The 20,043-nt window shown below is 28.5% G+C and overlaps 2 protein-coding genes across 3 annotated transcripts in view; one reads left to right on the forward strand and one right to left on the reverse strand.

Annotated features, from left to right (window-relative positions):
- LOC100571680 overlaps positions 1 to 11,334 on the forward strand; it is a 23,717-nt gene extending 12,383 nt beyond the window's left edge. Inside the window, exons 2-6 of the mRNA XM_003245320.4 lie at positions 1,408 to 1,532; positions 3,012 to 3,236; positions 7,131 to 7,266; positions 8,408 to 8,540; positions 10,643 to 11,334. Coding sequence (XP_003245368.1) covers positions 1,408 to 1,532; positions 3,012 to 3,236; positions 7,131 to 7,266; positions 8,408 to 8,540; positions 10,643 to 10,728 — 705 coding nt within the window. The 3' untranslated portion in view covers positions 10,729 to 11,334. The remainder of the gene's footprint in view (positions 1 to 1,407; positions 1,533 to 3,011; positions 3,237 to 7,130; positions 7,267 to 8,407; positions 8,541 to 10,642) is intronic.
- LOC100159375 (glucose-6-phosphate 1-dehydrogenase) lies at positions 10,481 to 18,470 on the reverse strand. Of its 2 annotated transcripts, none has more exons than XM_001951492.5 (10): positions 17,963 to 18,470; positions 13,850 to 13,968; positions 13,629 to 13,775; positions 13,321 to 13,538; positions 13,090 to 13,248; positions 12,788 to 13,007; positions 12,500 to 12,719; positions 12,015 to 12,220; positions 11,782 to 11,942; positions 10,481 to 11,711 (listed from the first exon to the last, which is right to left on the reverse strand). In XM_001951492.5, exons 1-10 carry the CDS (start codon positions 18,012 to 18,014, stop codon positions 11,615 to 11,617), a joined length of 1,599 nt encoding a protein of 532 aa, XP_001951527.2. In that variant the 5' UTR covers positions 18,015 to 18,470; the 3' UTR covers positions 10,481 to 11,614. The 2 variants fall into 2 exon arrangements, with proteins under 2 accessions (XP_001951527.2, XP_029341715.1); XM_029485855.1 differs by lacking the exon at positions 17,963 to 18,470 and adding an exon at positions 16,568 to 16,586 and having other exon boundaries at positions 11,435 to 11,711.
- Between the last annotated feature and the right edge of the window lie 1,573 nt (positions 18,471 to 20,043).

The raw sequence follows: 20,043 nt of genomic DNA on the forward strand, positions 1-20,043 counted from the left end.
GTTTATATTAGCATTTCCTATACACCATACAATTTTGACTTATTTTGAACTCTTTACGGACATTGTCAGTTTTCATTTTTTTTTAGTTTTTTTTCTAAAAATATCAATAAAATTTTATTTGTTGATTAAAAAAGCTTGAAAATTTAATAAAAGGCTCCTAGTATATTGTTTCAAAAGCAGATGAAAAATATTAAAAATCCTTAGTCACAGTTTTTTTTTATAAGCATTTAAAGATCAAAAATTGACAAAATATGGAAAAATCACGAAAATTAGCAAATTATTTTGAGTTAAGAATTCGTAAAAATGTTTCTTTTTAAATCTAAGATTTTAAAATGTAATACAAGATTCCTTATAAGATTATCTACCTTTATCAAACAAAAAATATCTATAAGAAAGTCAAATTAAATTTTTATGATCGGTTTTCAATTTTTTTAGTTTTTTTTTCTATAAATATTAATAAAGTTTTATCTGTTAGGCCAAAAAGTGTAAAAATTTAATACAAAGCTCCTGATATATTGTTACAATATCAGTTGAAAAATATTAAAAATACATAGGCACAATTTTTTTTTATAAGCATTTAAAGATCGAATTTTGACAAAATTTATCAAATTTAAAATTTAATAATTATTTCGTAGTTAAAAATTTATAAAATGTTAAATTTTTATATCTAAGGATTAAAAATGTAAAACAAGATTCCACCTAAGTACCTACTTAATTCTGTTACCAAAAAATCTAAAAAATACATAAGCACAATTTATTTTTATAGTCATTTTAAGCTCAAATTTGGACGAAATCACATATTAAAAAACCTGGAATAACTATTTTAGTTATTTTGTTGTGACTGTCTATTATTGAAACTTCTAAAGTATACTATTATATATCTATGATAGTACCACGATTTGTTGTTGATGTATAACGCGTTATAAGTACCTAATGGATATTGTGATACCTATGATTAATTTGGAATTTATTATAGATACCTATTATTGATCAATTTTTTTTTTAATACCATAGATAAGTATATAAGATACCTACCTTTACCTAGACTGACATACTGTCTCCGCTCAGAATCGTTTTTCTTATACAGTGATATTATATCATTGAATTCAAATTTAATACTATCCATTATACAGTGACCCACTTGTAACCTACTGTACAGTAGAGCGACTCACCTTTTTTATTATTATAACTATGAACATTATATAATTTTAGTGGTATACGACAATTAGTATCTAACAGATATTTATTGATAATAAATAATAAAATAATATAATTATATGAATATATCTAAATAAATAGTCATTATTGTACGTCTTAATATATTTTATTAAATTATGTGGATACCTATGCACTAAAAATCAGTTTAATTATCAAAAAATTGTCTATGATCCGATATTTTGACCATAGTGTGCATTGACGTTACCGGACTTTTTTGAGGATATTCTACGGCCTCCAATTGATTGTTCCTACTGCCAAGGATTAGACACCATTGAGAAGGTATTCAATTTATCAGCCGAACATTTTGAAAAAGAGTGAGTTAAATTATTCAACATTCATTGTTTTATCTTAAAAATTGTATTTTAATTTATAATATTATAATTAATTATAATTAAGAACCCTGAAGTTCATCTGCATTAAAGTATTACTCATTGAATGGTTTATTGTATAATATAATATGTAGTTAATTTTAAGCTAGTTATACTTTATAGACATTTGACAATTTTAAATTTTATATGATGACATGTTAATATGTTATAGTTGAATATATTAGGAAATTATATAAATACTTATATTAAGGGGATTGGTGGCGGTGATTTCCTGTCTTTGTCTAACACACGCGCCACATAAGAATTTAGACGTATTTTTTGTCCAACGTACCGATTGATATAGTAGATCGATAAAAATTCTGAAAATAGATTTGAATTTCCGCCACCAATCCCCTTAAGTTGTTATTATAACCTACCGATTTAAAATGAAAAATGCATACAAACAGTTTATTTTTTTATACTTGAACAAATTTTAACCGTGAAGTTTTAAACCTTTTTGACATTATATAGGTATAAATAGGTACTATATTTTTATTTAATTTATATAGTTTGGTATACCTACTGATAAAACGAGAATTTTAAATTATTTAGACATTTTAAGCTATACAAAACCTACTTGGCTTATTAGGTAATTGAATAAAAATAAATTATTAATAGTATATATTATAAATTATTTTTATAAATCTGTAAAGTATATCTTTCGAAATAGATGCTCTAAATATATACACACCCATAGGCGTAACTAGGGACATTTTTATGGGGCCTATAATTGTATTAGCAGCACAAATCCTGATAATTAATATTTTAAACTAAAATATGATTAAAAATGGGGGATTAACCCCCCCCCCCCCCAAGCACCCTTAATTATGCCTATGACACCTCTGCAATTATAATTGTTTTTCGTACAGCAGCCAAAAAGACCTGATTTTTAATCATTATAGGTACCTATACCTAGGAGTTATTAACATAGCTGGCTAAAGCCACGGTGGCTCTCAGGCCTCCATTATAAGTGCTTACTGACTTAGGTACTAAAATGCAAAAATCTAATTATTGATGCAAACGGATTATGTTAACACTTTAACGTTATTTAACCATTAGATGCAATTATTATAAGCGTACTTATTTAGAACATTAATATCGTTTGATAATACTAGTATTAGCATATTGTGTGTTAATAGGTATCTATTTTCTATATCTCCATATCAATTAAAAACTGGTTTATCGTTATATGAATAATTATCGATTTTTCCATCAAGGTGGTGGAAAAAATAATTTCAACTATAATGTGTCAATAATAGAAATCTTGAAAATCGTATATTTGAGAAATGAGAAATTTCTGAACCTAGGTGGATCGTTATTTTTACTCGGTCGACTGCAGATATGCCGAGTTGATGCTTACACGATGATGCCTACCTACACTTGTTTTTAAGTAATTTTTAAATGTTATTCTTTTTTTTTTCATAGCTACGCGTACACAGGAAGACCAGTAGTAGTTGTCGACGATTCCAAAGCCGAGCGGTCGGCCGATTTTGGGTTTCGACTTTTCAAAAACTTGTCCGATTCCAAACTTTTGACGCCATGCCAGTTTTTCCCGTACAAAACCGAATTCAACACTCTCGAGGAAGCTCTGAACATGGACGACCAACGGGCAGCGATGGCGCCCGGATATGCACCGTGGTACATCGGATGGTACGTCGGATAGTATTATAGGCTATATAACCGGATAACCCATAGGTAATAGATAAGATAGGTAGGTAACTATAGGTACCAAAATTATCTAAAATAAATACTTGCGGGATTTTTTTTTATTAAATTGAAGATAAGATTGTACCTAGGTACTTGACGTGATTACCTAAATAAAGACAGTTCCGATTTAAAATCATGTTTCTATTGATTCTGAATTTTTATAATTTTATTTCCTAATTTTTACCGTCTTTTTGTTCCTTGTCTTTCCATCTATATAATATTATGTGCATTACCATTGATACATACATACTATATAGGACTATACCATAACTCATAAGTATTTGTAATCAATGGTATAACAAATTTGAATTGATTCTCGACTAATTCATTATTATTTTTTGGTTGGTACTTACTAGTGTTTTAAATAGGTATTGTAATTTTGCATTGTGCTTATAAAGTATAAACATAAACTACATATAAATATATTATAGGGGTTCAAAGTTTTAATAACAATTAACGGTAAATTGTTTTATATCGTGTTCGATGAGATTACTTCAATTGGATATGAGTAGATAGGTATCTAACTAGAGTAAGTTAAAATGTATGTTTATTTATTTTTCAAGAAAATAATGGGCCAGCCCCACTGAACATTTTCGTGCTCATATACCTTTATTACAACCTGTACCTGTAGGTATATAGTGCTCAAGTTCTATCTAGGTACTCAAGTCTAATCCTATATATCTTATCTAAGTTCTAAGCTTTAATTTCTTACAAATCGCATTCTTAAAATATAATTAAATTCACAAACAATAACAAATTGCTTGATATTAATTTTTTAAATGTGAAAAATTAACCGTAAAAGACATGCCTCCAGTAATAAATGGCCCGTGGTTATATAATATTTTATTTTTATTTATTTTCATTTATTTATTCAAACGGGCAAAGCCCAATAACAGTTTTAAATCGAAACATAAAAACATCATGACAATTGACAAAAAAGATAAAGATAATATAACATTTAAACTGAGTGTGATTAATAGATACATAAAATAGCATATAATTAATTAAGTATAATAATAAAAGTAATTAAACATAATTTATGAGGTGTAATGTTAATACATATAATTCACGCGTAATAATTAATAATATAATTCTAAAACGTCTCAATACAGTTAAAATTAAATGAATCTAACTGAGTAGCATTAGCCAACCTCATCATTCTATTAATATGAGCATTAATTAAATAATTATAGTTCTAATATGTAGTTGCGCTTAAAAATTATTTGTAGATCTAGTTTGACATTGTTGGACATAGAAATTTAAATGATTAAATATTTCACTAGAATTAATGACTACTAGAACCATGGTTCACTAGAACCATTAACCACTTTACATAGGAACTTAAAACCAATTATATTTCTCTTGATTGCGAGACTATTCATATTTAAAGTGTCTAATAATGGCTTAAAATATGGTGTTTGACGTTTCGCGGGATATTGCAATACTGTATGGTATAAAGCGAAGGGAGCGATTTTGTATAGCTTCAAGGCATTGGATATGGGTAAATAAAAGAGGGCGACCAGATAATCGTATTATATTCTAGAATAGAACGCACGAGTGCTAAATATAATGCCTTTAGGGTAAAGGGGTTAGTAAAATCTTTACACGTCCTACTGAGTATACTAATGAATCCTAGTATAGATGACGATTTTTTAGACATAGTCAGATAATGTTTATTGAAAGTGAGATTCACTAATACAATATATAGGTATTAAGGTATAGTAAGTAGGTACCACCTACCTATATAAGCGTATTAAATTCGGATTGAGCAAAAATTATAATGTCCATTGAACAATATTTTTTAAATTTTTAAGTTGGGTAATTAGTGTATTTTATACCAGTATAATGTATATTTTTATATTATGTAGTAGTTATTTTTCATTAAAAAATATAAATATCACAAAAATAAAAATAATATACCCATCATATTTTACTATTAAATTTTAAAAAAATATGTAGATACCTATAGTTGATAAAAGATTTTCGATTTTTCTATTTTAGAAATAATAATAGGTATGTTTGATTTTTTTGAACTGTTACATTTTATAATATTACGCAGTGCCGCATTTAGACATTTTGCGCCCCAGTGTAAAAAAAAATTGGCGCCCCCTAAACTCCGGTGAAAAAAAATTGCCTCCCCCTAAGGGGCCTACCCACGAAAAATATGGGAGATATAGATTCTCATTAACCTTTTAGATTTTGAGCACAGAAAAGAATATTTGTTTTACAATGTGTGCTTTTTTTAAAAATATTGTTTAGTAATTGCTTGAACCTCTCTCCTCAAAGATACATTTGAATTTATGTCACCTAAACCTTGCTTATAATTCATCATAAAAATTGTTTTTTTTAACATATTTAAGTAGGTTGTAGGTATTTCATGAATAAATAAAATAAAATTATATAAAACTATGCAAATTAATTAAAAAAATGTCAAACAGCATAATACTAATATACTATATATATAATACTGTTATTAAAATAATTAAAATTATACAATTTTAATAATTCACAAGTAAACATATTTCTGGCCACAACATTTTGGCGCCCTTAAAATACTGGCGCCCGGGGTAGTTGTACCCAGCCCCCCCTAAATGTGGTCCAGATATTACGTATTTATATAGTTTATTGACACTGGCGCAACTTGATATTAAGGGAACCATGTGATATTGTGAAAATGTCTAGTCTGGGGACCTTACCTGATAATAAAAATGAAAAACAGTCATGCCTTATTATAAATCTCAAAATATTGTTTTCTCACATTTCATAGTTAATAAGTACTAATAGTTTATAGGTATTAGTTATATTATATGTATACCTAATTTTGGACAGGTTTCTTGCAGGTACTCATAATTCGAATTCTCTAAACTCAAAAGAGTACCTAAAGACATTATTATTTATTGACTATTATTGTTATATTAAACAAATAATGTAAATATGTAAATATATAATATGCAGGGATGAAAAACGTTTTTAAAAAACATTATTAAACGAGAAAAAACAAAAAATGAAAACAATTAACAAAACGAAAACGAAAAATAACTGAAAAACGATTAAAAAAAATCCCAAAAACCGAAAAAAAATTAATAAAAATTTCACTTATCGTTACTTTTTAATGTTTAAACATTTTAATTTGAAATCAAAAATTTTGAATTTTATAATTTTTAATAAGTTATAATTTTGATTTAAAATTTAAATATTAACTATTAAGAATAGGTAATTAATTTTATTTTTTAACTTTTAAGTGCATTTCTACACCTATTGCGCGTTACTATTATAACTTGAAAGTTAAAATTTTTAAGTTATAAAAATATAATATAAAAAAATATATATATATTATCAAAAACGTTTTTTTGAAACAATAAGGAAATAACGTTTTTCAAAACGTTAATCAAAAACGTAATATTCTAAAACGTTAAAAACGTTAAACAAAAATGATATTTTTTAAATCAATAAACAAAAACGAAAACGAAAAAATTAAAAACGTTTTCCATCCCTGGTAATATGTGTAAATTACAAACTGTAGCAGTAATATCTTATAATCTTATATTATGTGATCTCGGGGCCCCCAAAACAAGGGGCCTTTGTGAATTGCACACCCAACACTACCGATAATTGCGCCACTAGCTGTTTTAGACCAAAGATAGAACCTATTTAAGACAATGGGGATAAAAATATTATGAATATTTATAGGGGTCTACAATTTAACTGAAATTTCATGGCTAAGAACCTTCTCAAATAGCAGTTATAGCTGATATAGTGATATGGGTACCTTCATCATATTATTAATGTTATATTAGGTATAATACAAACCAAAAATTTATTTGGATACGTTTTCAGGAGCAATTGTGAACGTAAATCGATAAACCGTCTGAAGGAACACATAAATTTACCGAGTTTCTTACCAAAGCTGTCAGACAGGAAGCAAACCCTTTGGATTTTTATGGGCACACCGGGACACGGAGCACCGATGCACGTAAGTTATATAAGTAATATTGTAATAATTGTATCTACATACAATAATATATTTATTAAACTAATTATATAAGAAAATAATTAGAAACTTATATTATTATTAGTAACCAAGTAGCCATTTATATTATACATTGGTAATTGTATCCTAAATAGGATATACTCGGCCACCGACGTGTTCCAACTTTACATGATATTGTATACATATGCATTGGTAGGTAATAACTAATAATTCATGTTATTATTGAAATATTTTACTGAGGTACAGAATATAGTACCAGGGGCAGCTCCAGGGGAGGAGGCTAGCCCCCAAAGCTCGTATTTTTAAACAATTGTATAGGTATCTATGTCAAAAACAAAATTTCAAAAAAAAAAACATATTATAATATAGAACGTTTTCTGAAAAAATATTTGAGAAGTACATTTACGTAAATATATTTACGTAGGTACCCTACTTTATTATTTGTGAGCAAAACGTATACCTATAATGGGTTCTTGACTCTTGTATTACAGTTTAAAACCTTAGGTATGATTGTATGAACATTAAACATAACGTTATCGTTATGAATTTTCAATAGCTACAAAATAATAAGCACATTCTTGTGATTTTGAAAAATTTTGTAAAAATTCAAACTTCAAACGATCATAAAATATTATTGTAGACTTACACTCAACTTTTTTTTCAATTACAGTACAAAAAACTTAAATGGAATCTTAACAATCTTGTATTCAGTTTCCAAGCTTTTTGCCTAGAGTCCATATTTTTTTATGGACATTTACAGAAAAAAAACGCATTTAAAATTTCTATAAATAAACTCGTAAGTAAGTACCTACCTATTGAAAATTAATAATATTATATAAACATTTGTTGAACCTGTAGGTTGGGTACTTCGGTTAGGTGTAATTGTACTTCCCCCTCTCCCAAAGTACCGACTACCAAAGTAGGTACCCTTGTACAGTTGTACCAAGCTATACCAGCTAGCTTCCTATTAGAAAAGATATTAAAGTTGAAAATTAAAGAATATTACTGCTCTAAAATGCTCGCTAAAATACCGAAAATTTAAAAAATGTTTAATCTTTTCATAAATCACAAAACACATTTACGGCGGAAATGGACTGCACGTTACACCAACGCCAACACACAGATTGACAAGGTGGCATTTCCGTCGTGGCAGACCCAAATTAGTGGATACAAAAAATGGACGTTACGCACGCCGGCCGAATGTTTTTTCAAATGCAAACGAAAATTCGAAGTTTTCATGGAACCTGGTTCGACGAGTGAGTGTCTATATATTCAATATTGTATCTGAAGATATTTCACCATATGAAAAATTTTTATTTCCACATCAAAATCTTCAACCCCGCCCCCAAAATATCAAACTCTCTTAGCGCTTATCCACTTGGGCATACTTAATTAAAATACGCATTAATGATCAGTCATGTTAACTATTATTGCCGGCGAACAACAAGTAGGGGAATGCGGGGCAGTACCGTATGGTTAAGCTTCTATGGTTTATAAATCATGTAATTTTTAACATAATGCAATTTTTTTAAACTAATATACTTAGAAAAACTTACGGTCTATAAATTTTATTTGAAAGTTTTTTACGTTTTTTTTTCTAAAAATGTGTGTAATTTGTGTTTTACTTTTTTTTGGAAAAATACGAATTTACCAAAAACCGGGGTATAACCGTATGTAATCCTGTGGTATAATCATACGATTTTGCCCCAACACGACTATTAAAATAAATCGAGCTTTATAATAAACTTTAAGTAGATAAATTTATGTATCCAAACTATAAATGCAAATTACACTTAATAAGGTATTGAATAATAATAAAAACATATCTGTACAATTTTTTTTAATACTATTTTTTATTTGTTAAATATTTGAAAATATTTTAATAATTGATTAAAATCACTTAAAATAATTTTTTTTTCTAATATGTGATGTCTTAACACATGATTTATAATATTCAATAAATAAACAAACAAAAAGCTTCAAATCAGTGTGTTCAGTTTTCCTCCGTGATATCAATTATTAATAAAATCTCGATTAAACGGTTTTGCCCCACATACGGTAATACCCCGCTTTCCCCTACAATAGGTAGGTACTGATACTTTATTAAAGGTAGGTGTAGCTATTTGTTAACAACCCTAGGGGAGGAGAGCAGGAGGCTCTAAGTACCTACTTACCAACAGAAATCAATGCATGTATAATATATGCTATAGCACGAGGGGAGGCTATGGAGGCTATCACACCAATAACCTTCAAAACTAAAAAAATTGGAGTGAATAAATCTATATTTAAAGCTTAGTTACAGTCCCCCCCAAATTTTAAATATTATTTACACTTGGTAATAACTAATAACTATTGTTTTTATTTAAGAAATATGAACAACATAAATTTAATACTTGAATAGATTTTCTCACAACCGGTGGTAGATAAAAGCCATAATTATAACCACAAAAAAGTTTGAATAAAAATACTTTATGGTCAAATGTTATGTACTAATTACTTTTTGTTATTGAAAGGGCACGTGGTATTCACTATTTATAACTCACGGTATTAAACTTTAAAGAGCACTACCATTACACTGTCACCATATTTACTGTTAACAGTGTGTTTAATACGTTACCATAATGTACCAAATAGTTATAAAATAGTAATAGTAAATAATCAGCTACTGCCTACTTCACGTGTTGCTATAAAGATAAATTGTCAAGATAAATTGTTATACCTAAACAGTATAATTAAATTTTGATGAGTAACAAGAACATTTTTAAAACGACCACCTGTAACATAGTAAAGACATAATTATATGCAGCTGGACTCTTAAATAAATATACTGCTATCCTACATTAAAATATATTTTGGGTTATTATCACTATTTTGAAGGAATAGACATACAATTGAGCACGGACTAAGATAGTACTATCTTAGTCCGTGCAATTGAGTGACTAACTAAGCTGATAAGTTGATAGTTATTATCTGTCATGAGTTTGTTAGTCCATAGAATACTATAGTATTCTATGGTTAGTCTTAGCTGCATGAACTTAGTTTATGCCGTTTATGGTTAGCTGCTAGCACAAGTATCACTTGTTTTGTTTTTCTAATGGTTGTGCATGTTCTTAGATAAAATTTAAATAAATACACTATACACGGTATAGTTTATCATAAATTAATTTAATTAATTAACAATTTGAAAAACAAAACATAACTGTTTAATATTGTTTATTATTATCATTTGATAACACATTAAAGACTTAAGATATTTTAAACCTAGATAAGAGAATATTTATGGTAAGGTTGAGAAATTGCTTTATAAATATTTTATGACAAATTATATAATTATTATAATTGTTCAATATTCTTTTAGTTGTACTAGATACAAATATTTGGTACCATGAAACACAAACCATCGGTCAAGATATCAGCATAACTGTGGGCGGCGAATATGATTGAGATGCAAGACATACACAGAGAATATTGTAGGTACTTAAATATTAGAAATCATTAACACTAGAATTTCCATGGCTTTTTTTTTATTATTTTAAATTAACATACACCAGCCATTTATAAGAAATTTAAGACAACTACATAATTCAAATTTTAAATATAGATATTATTCTACTGCAAACATTTTATTTATCAAAATTAAATTGTTGTATCTAATCAAAAGTATATTATTTTAATAATGGATATTTACCCTGTAATAGCAATACATCTAGAAAACATAATATCATAACGATTGAAACATTGAGTTTTCATTTAGAAAGGCAGATTGAAAATACAATACAACCGTATTGTAATATAAAATAAAAAACCCTGTAGTGTATTATATTTGTATTTATGAGCACAAATAATACTGAGTAGATATTATTTGACTTTCTAGATAATATATTGTTGAACAATACTCCTGAGGTCAGTAATGTAACATGAGCACTTCTGTTATTTTATATCATGTTATTGCTAAAATGTATAAATATAACATAAAAACAATTAAGTTTACTAAACTATGGTTGATTAAAATAACCAAACAGAATTTAAATTAAATTAAGTTCAAAAAAATTTTTTTTTTGGATAAACAAACAAAAACAAAACAAATTTATAACACAAGAAAAACCAATACAAAATGATAAAAAAAAAGAAAAAGAAAAACGAAATGGAAATTCAAATGATAATTTATAATGGGTCAAGTGAGTAACCGGAATGTTTTAAAATAATTTATATGGCAAATCTTTAAATAAATTATTTTTATAGACAATTACATAAGTACATATTAGGTTCGGTAAAGAGTCAATATATATATATATATTGTTCCAAATGATAAACAATAGTTTTAGATGAACTAAGATTGAGGTTTCACCCATTTGTAAGATCCATAATACTTGAAGTTATTTGCAAGAGAAAGATCATCAGCTTTAGTAGGTCCACGAGTACCATACCTATAAAAAAATAAAATCACAAATTAAACAAAGCACTACAGATTACAGTTGATATGAATATTCAACATACTTGTATGGTGTTGGTTCGGGTTGAGTCGATTCAATTTCGTGGAGAAGAGGAGTAAATATACGCCAAGCCTCGGAGAGCTCATCAGCACGCACAAAGTGCATTTGAGAACCACAAAAAACATCCAATATCAATCGTTCATAGGCGTCTGGTAACTTGACATTCTAATAAACAAAATTAGTGTTATTCAACATAACAAAAATTCAATGTTATCAGAAGAACAATATTCAACTTGCCTTATAACGACTATTATAGGTTAAGTCCAATTCGGTTTCTTCCATTTCAAATCCGATACCGGGCCGTTTAGTCATCATCTTAATGTATACGGCTTCATCCGGTTGAACGCGAATGACAAGTTCGTTTCTCTTTAAGACTCCCCCAAATATGTCACCAGGCACATCATGATATTGAATTCGGATTTCAGCCTTTCGTTCATTCAAAGCTTAAAAAAATTAAATAAATAATAAAATTAAAAATAATATTTTGTAGAAATCGGATGGTAAGCAATCCAGATCAGCGGACCATATCAGAGATTCAGTTAACTCTCGGAAGATGGACCAAATGTAATGACGTGTCTGAATTACATAAGGTTTTCCTGAAAACTATTAAATAGGTTGTGGAAAAATTCAACAATAAGCCAATCTGAGAAAAATTCAATATCTTTATATAATAATTGAATAATCATAAGTAATCGAAAAATAAATTTGACATATACGCATACCTTTTCCACATTTCAAAATAAAAGGTACACCATCCCAACGTTCGTTATTGATTTTCAACACAGCTGACGCAAATGTGGCTGTTTTTGATCCACTTGGTACAGTCTTATCATCAGAGTACCCAAATTTCTTGTGCTCTTCCGCAGCTTCCTTATTACCAACATACTGTCCCAAAACTACATCAGACATTTGTACTTTAGGTATACATTTAAGTACCTTGACCTAAAATATATTACACATATCATTAGTTAACAAAAATGCACAACCATAACTGCTTCCAGATATCTAACTTTTTCATTTCGAACATCATCAGGATGTATAGTAGCTGGCTTCTCCATGGCCACCAAACTGAGGATCTGGAGTAAATGATTTTGCATTACGTCACGGATTATGCCGAAACTGTCAAAATATCCACCACGTCCTTCAGTACCAAATGGTTCTTTGAAAGTGATTTGCACCTGTGCAATGTTGTCTCTGTTCCATCCAGTGTTCAATATTCTGTTTCCAAATCTGAATAAATTCATTCCATTACCTACCTATACATATGCATCTGGACAAACATTTATTTATGTTTCCTTGACATTTACTTTACCTGAGTGTCATGAGATTTTGAACCATCTCTTTGCCCAGGTAATGATCAATACGGTACACTTGATCTTCAGTGAACAATTTGGCTAAGTGGTCACTAAGTTCTAATGAACTAGCAGCGTCCCGACCAAAAGGCTTTTCAATGATTACACGAGTCCACCCTCTGAAAATAAATTATATTAGAGTTATCAATCAGTAGTAAATAAGTTATATATAAATTGGTCGATCTACTTACTTATGATCCATGCATGTTTCATGGATGTGAGATGTGGTTACCTCAAACAAAGAGGGGGGTATAGCCAGATAGAACAACCTGTTAGAGATGCCAGAAATTTCGTGTTTGGAAAGTTTTACGTTCAGAGTGCGGTAGTCAGCAGAACTATCATAAGATCCAGCAATGTAAAAGTTGTAAGACCAGAATTCGGCAAGCCGTTCTTTTTCATCTTCATTGCACTACAAAATAAAATTAAAATTAATCAATCAAATCCTAAATAACAGTTATTTTTGAAACAGTAATAAAGAAGGAATGTTACTTTATCCTACTTTTAAATATGGTGAGACGTTGCTTTTTAGTTGTTCCATGGTTAATTTTGACCTGGAGTATCCATAAATGAATGTCTTGTCTGGAATCAACTTATCGCGGAACAACATCCAAAGAGTTGGGTAGATTTTCTTTTTTGCTAAATCTCCCTGCAAAATTGAATTTTTAAAGTTAATTATTGTAATAGTCAGCAGATCCATAAAAATCTGTATAAATAATTTACCGAAGCACCCATCACTACAATCAGGTGAGTGATATTTTGATCATAATGGGCCCCCTCGACATCCATTTGAGGGGAGTTTAAGGATGTCCTTATCAGTTGAAGAGCTTCTTCTAGAGTATCTAATCAATGGAAAAATAAAAATTAGTAACAAAAAAAAATAGTTTATTTTATGGCATGTTTCTTAAAAAAAAAAACACTAATCAATACATTTAATTTTAAATTCTAAAATGAATTATTAGTGTTTAAAAAAGGTTATTTCATCTAATGTAATGTATTGTTAGTTTTGTTACTGTAAAAGGTGTATAAATAAATAAATTATCTATTAACATGGTAATTGAACAACAAGCACAAAAGCCAAAAATGTATTTTTATTAATATGGTTAAATGTAGATAATATTTTGTAGCAGTATTATTACTATTTCAATTTTTATTATTAATAAGTTTTTAATACATTATTACAGATGTGTATTTTGTTACTTGCTAAACCACAAATTTACTATTAATCCACAGTTTTTAATGTTTTTGAAACATTGACATTTAACACATAAATAATAAGTAATTTAACAACCATCAACCTTTATAGTAGTATTCATTATTTTATGTTTGTTTAAGTAACAATATTTGTTAGCAAAATTTAGGATTCCTGTTAAAAGAGTACACACATTGTGTTGCTAAACATGCTTCACTGAACTATAAGATATAGTAGGATATTATAATAAAAGACATAGTAAATTGTATTTTTAATAATATCAAAAATGTAGATGGCTTCAACAAAAGTAACATGCCTAATGTAAATGTCAACACAGTATATTTAATAAACTGTATTAAATATTTCATTGAGTTACAAAAATTTCAAAACAAATAAATGTTATACAAAAACGCTGGATTATGTACTTAATATTAACATAATCAATATAGGTAGGTACTGAATAATAAGTAATGATAAGTAATGAATTGCAAATCATTTTTTAAATCTCTAATTATTTAAACTTGTCAATATTACTCATTAAATAAAAATTGATTTAACTGTGCCAATAAGTTATCATTATAATTTAAAAATAGCTTAAGTATATTAGATTATGTATAGGTATGTATAAAAATGTTAAAAATATAGGTAGTTACTAATAGAGTTGAATTTTACTTTAATTAGAGAAAAATAAAATAAAATAACTAAAGGCATAAATTATAATGATAACACATAGATAAAATATGAAAAAATATATACTTGTACCTATAATATTACTGATTGTTATCAAAAAAGGAAAATATAAGAATATTAAATTGGTATTACAAATTGGAAATTAAAATTATTTATAGGGACCTTAAGAGGATACCTCACATATGTAAATTGTTAATGAAAACAGTTTTGAGAAAGAAGGAACTGAGAAATATACGGTTCTGGGTAAAAACAAAAATTCTATTCATAAATAAAACTTTTGCTCTGAAATAGTTTTAATTTTTTTGATATGACTTGTAAGAAAAAAAGTAAATGATTATTGTTTTAATTTTTGAAACCAGTTATTTTTATATTTTTTAAACATTAAAATACTTAAAAAAATATTGTTCAAGGGATGTTGAAAATATAAAAACGATATTATAAAAAATTTAATATAAATTTCATATATAAAACCCCTTTAAAAGCAAGTGAGTAAAGTCAATAAGTGTGAATATATGAATATTAAAATTAAGATAAAATGTTTGATTCCTAGGACTCTGAAGATTTTTTTTTATAGTAGCTGAGGTACTCTGTAATAAAAAAAATCAATCTTATTTTATTTTCCATTATCTACAAAATTATATTTAAATTTCTAAAAAATGTGTTGATACCTGTATTGTATAGCAAAATAATCGAAACTAAAATAATGAATAGATATGTAAAATGTACTAAATGAAAACTACTAAGCAGTAAAACCAAATAAAAAAATAAGGATATTGGTGAATATTATTACCTATTATAGATGCTTGAAAAATGTCAAATAAAAAATAAGCAATATCATATAACCAAAACTATTAGTTTTTATAATTTAAATGAAAATTGTGGTTCTAAAATCAAATAATAATGTATCAATATTAGTGTGCATTTTGAAGGTCATCCATTTTATTATGTCAATTACTTGTGTTTATATGAGTTGAAACAATTTTTATTTAGTACTTTAAGCTTAATTTTTGTAAATACTAGTTTACATTAATATACTCAAATTTAAAAAAATAAAATTGATAAAAAAATATGCAAAAAACACTGTGGGTTCAGAAATGTATATAATTCAATAAAAATGCGCACAAAAAGTGTGTATTTTTAAAAATAATTTGTATATAAAAAGAAACTATAACAATTAAATAAAAATAAAATACTTGGTAGGTAGTCATGTACCTATTTTTATTAAATATTCTTTATACATTTAATATAGCTAATAAAAAATTGAATATTATTCAACTATGAAAAGAAATATTATATTTTTCTATATGTAGGTACCTACTAAAAAAATTAATTTACTTATGTCTCCTCCCGTCAGTAATTAATTTATATTTTATTGTTTATTATTTATTGAAATTAATAAATAGTACATAATATTTTTGTAATAATATTTTTTTTAATTACTAGGTAATTTAATTTAAATAGGTATGAATTGAAATAATAATATTATCAATTAAAAGCTTTCAATTACATACTGACACTTGATCATAAAATTGTTACTACAAATGAATGGATAACATTACCTTTATAAGCTGAGACACTTAATTTTCCATTTAATGTAATTCAAACAATCTATTTATTTGTTATCACTAGGTACCTGATGACAAAATTATAAATTGACAAATATGAACAAAAATTAAACTAGATATTTATAATTTGCTTTAACATAATAAATAATTTAAAATATTCAATCCTCATACTTATTTTTAAAGTATAATTAATAGGTAATTGAAATATTTAAATAAAAAAAAAAAAAAAAACAATAATTTAACTATGATTAAATGACATTTGTATTAATTTGCTGTTGTAAATATCATAATTACCAGATCATGTCAAACAAAATATACAGAGCTTATTGATTTATATGAGTACTTAATAGAACACTTTAACCGTGTCACAGCAAATTTTCATCATATTATGAACTCTTAAGATAACATTTAAACCTCGATTTAAACCAATTAAACTTCTAGTTTATAATTGGAAATTAGAAAAAATTAATAATATTAATAATTTAATAAGAAAACAATTAAAATTAAAATGACTAGTTATTTTATAATATCTTTACTTTTTTGTACCCACCCAATGTACTTACTATAACAATTTTTTCATGTAATTTATCAAGTACCTTTCCATTTAGTAATATATAGAAGTACCTATTCTATTTAATCGGTTAAGAAAAAAAAATCTAAAAAAATTAAAAAGTATGTATAATTAAGTACCTAGACACCTCTAATAATTATAGGTAAAGTACCGTCTACATTAACAGGAAAATGTTGGATTTTCAAAATTTAAGATATAATATTGTTTAAGTGCTTATAAATAGGTACAAAACAAAACCAATTACTTATTGGTTTATTATTTTTATTTTATTAAATTAAAATAAATGATAAAAATATAAAAAAATAAAGAAAATTGCAAAGTAAATAGGTAGGTATCTAATTAGTGTTTAAAGTCATAAATTATATTCACATGTATGAAATATTTTAATTACCTACATACTTACTTCTATTATTAATGTAAATTATTAAATAATTGAATAAGAAATTAAAATAAGTTTCACTAGGTATAACAATAAATATATTTTAAAACGTTAAAATATTATTACTAGAATTTTAATAAAAGCTCCAACAGTGCATTACCAAAGCGTGAAATTATTATAAATAATATATTATTTTACAGTAATCGTACAGTACCCGTGGGAATTAATAGTTATTGAGAACAATATAATTTTATTGGGCAGGTGGACTTAGAGGTAGGTTATCACGGTAAATTGGAATAAACTTTTAAATTTGATATTAGGAGAGTTAGGGGCTAGAAAATAAAATTAAAACCACCACAGAGTGTAAAAGCGGACGTACAGCGGAGTATCAAGACGGATAATATGCATGTCGATAGACAATATTACGGTGTACACTCACTCATTTTGGACCGTTCAACAAGATCGTAGTGTCCACTGTTCTTAGAAAACATCAGCCGACGACCGCTGGACCGACAAGCCACTGGCAGGGGGTGTGTGCTCTACAACCACGGCTAGTACAACAGGTGGTTGTCGGTTGGTGTCGGCGTCCGTTCTGGCCGCGTGCGTGTCTGAGGTGGACTGCGGTGACGGACGGCTGTGGGTCGACTGCCGGAGAAACGAACGTAATAATAATGGGCCGGCAGACAGGCACAACAACAACAATCGAATGCGGAGAAGGCGAAAACCCGTACACGACTATAATAATAATAATGATAATGTTATAATATAATGTATGGGAACACACACGATATTATTATTATTATGATTATAGTTTTGGTTGCGCGGGACGGCCGGTAGGTGAGAGGGCTGAAGAAAAAGAGGAAACAAACGGAAGAAATCGAACGATAGTGCGTAATCAACGAATATCGTCGACCGGACGGCGGACGGCGAGTGATTGCTACCACCGGCTAGCGCAGAACTCGTATTATAGTCTGACCTACTTTTACCACCACCGCCGCCGCCGCCGCCGCCACCGTCGTTCACCGAAAACGTTCACTTTTCCCGTCCGCGGCCACCGGTCAAGTTCAACCGTCGTCGTCGCCGGTTACGAGACTCGATGGGGGTCGCAGTTGTTCCGATTATATTATTATTATAAATTGTACGATTATTTGCGACGTTAAAATGTCACCGTTGTCGTCCCTTGGAATGTCGCGAAGATATTATTTTCTTCGCGTCCAGTGGTCGTCGAGATAAAATTAATAATTGAACGTCTCGACGGCGACGGCAATTACGAGATAATATGACGTCAGCGTCGTGTCCTCTGTGTTATCGGTCGGCGGCGGCGGAATGGCGAACATTGAGAGCCCATTCGTTATCGACATCGCGATTATTAAGAAGTTGTGAAAATAATAGTAATAATAATAAATACAGGCCAAGACGGAGTACGTCTGTCTGTAGTTATCGGCGGGACAGACGACGCGCGCGGTGGACGGTGGACGGACATAACCTCTTTTCGAGCCAAACGGCCCGGCGGCGGCGGCGTTATCTCGGCACGATGTCAGTGATATTGCCGCGGGCGAGCGATGATTACGATTTTCAGCGCCAAAAGGCACACGTGCGTTTTCGTTGGCCGCGCCATCTGTCCGCCGGGTGAAACTTTTCTTGAAAATGTTTTCGATTTATTAATGTTTATGTATCGTAATAAATAAATCGTCTACAGACTAATTTATTTAGGAAGCTCAGAAGACTATTTTTGGCGGGGAGGGGAGAACAGGGTAAATTATATTATAGAGAACAAATAATAATAATAATACCTACCTAATACAATTATAAAAAGATTATATTTACATAACACGCAATGTTGTCGTTTGTATAGGCAATTATAATTAGGTACAACCACAACGAGACACGAACTTAAAGTCCTATTTGTTAAACCGTTTTAATAAGATATCATAAAAATTGATTTTTCCATCAAAATGTCAAAAAGTAAATGTAGGTCTAAATTTCGTTCATATAATTGTGTATACCTTAAAATTGAAATCTCCTTGAATATAATATAATATATAGGTAGGTCGTACATTATGTATAGGTAGGTATACTAAGTAATAATGGTATTATTACCCAATATATCTATTTGGCTATATCTATTCTTGCCAAGTGCCAGTCCTGGTAATGATTTACAAATGATATACCACTCTTTGGCACCGACAACTGAAAAATTGAAATAACGCGCCTGGTAATGGGAGGTTAATGATCAATGGTACCTATAGAACAATGATCACCAGCTACTCAGACTAGTAAGCTCGTCAAAACTGTAAATATTTTTATTGATTGAAAAATATAAGTTTAAATGTTCAATATAATTTATAATTTTGTACATTTTCAGTGTGTCAATTATGAAATTAAACATATTATTCATGATTTATAATTCAAGAATTAATCGATAGATTAATTGGAGGCAACTGGAGGGTTTATGGATGACAGCAGCTGCCCCTGATTTTTTTGGTGGGTGGATGAACGGACCCACAAAATATTTACATC

The sequence above is a fragment of the Acyrthosiphon pisum genome, chromosome X (assembly GCF_005508785.2).
Source record: "Acyrthosiphon pisum isolate AL4f chromosome X, pea_aphid_22Mar2018_4r6ur, whole genome shotgun sequence".
Classification (NCBI taxonomy): Eukaryota; Metazoa; Arthropoda; class Insecta; order Hemiptera; family Aphididae; genus Acyrthosiphon; species Acyrthosiphon pisum.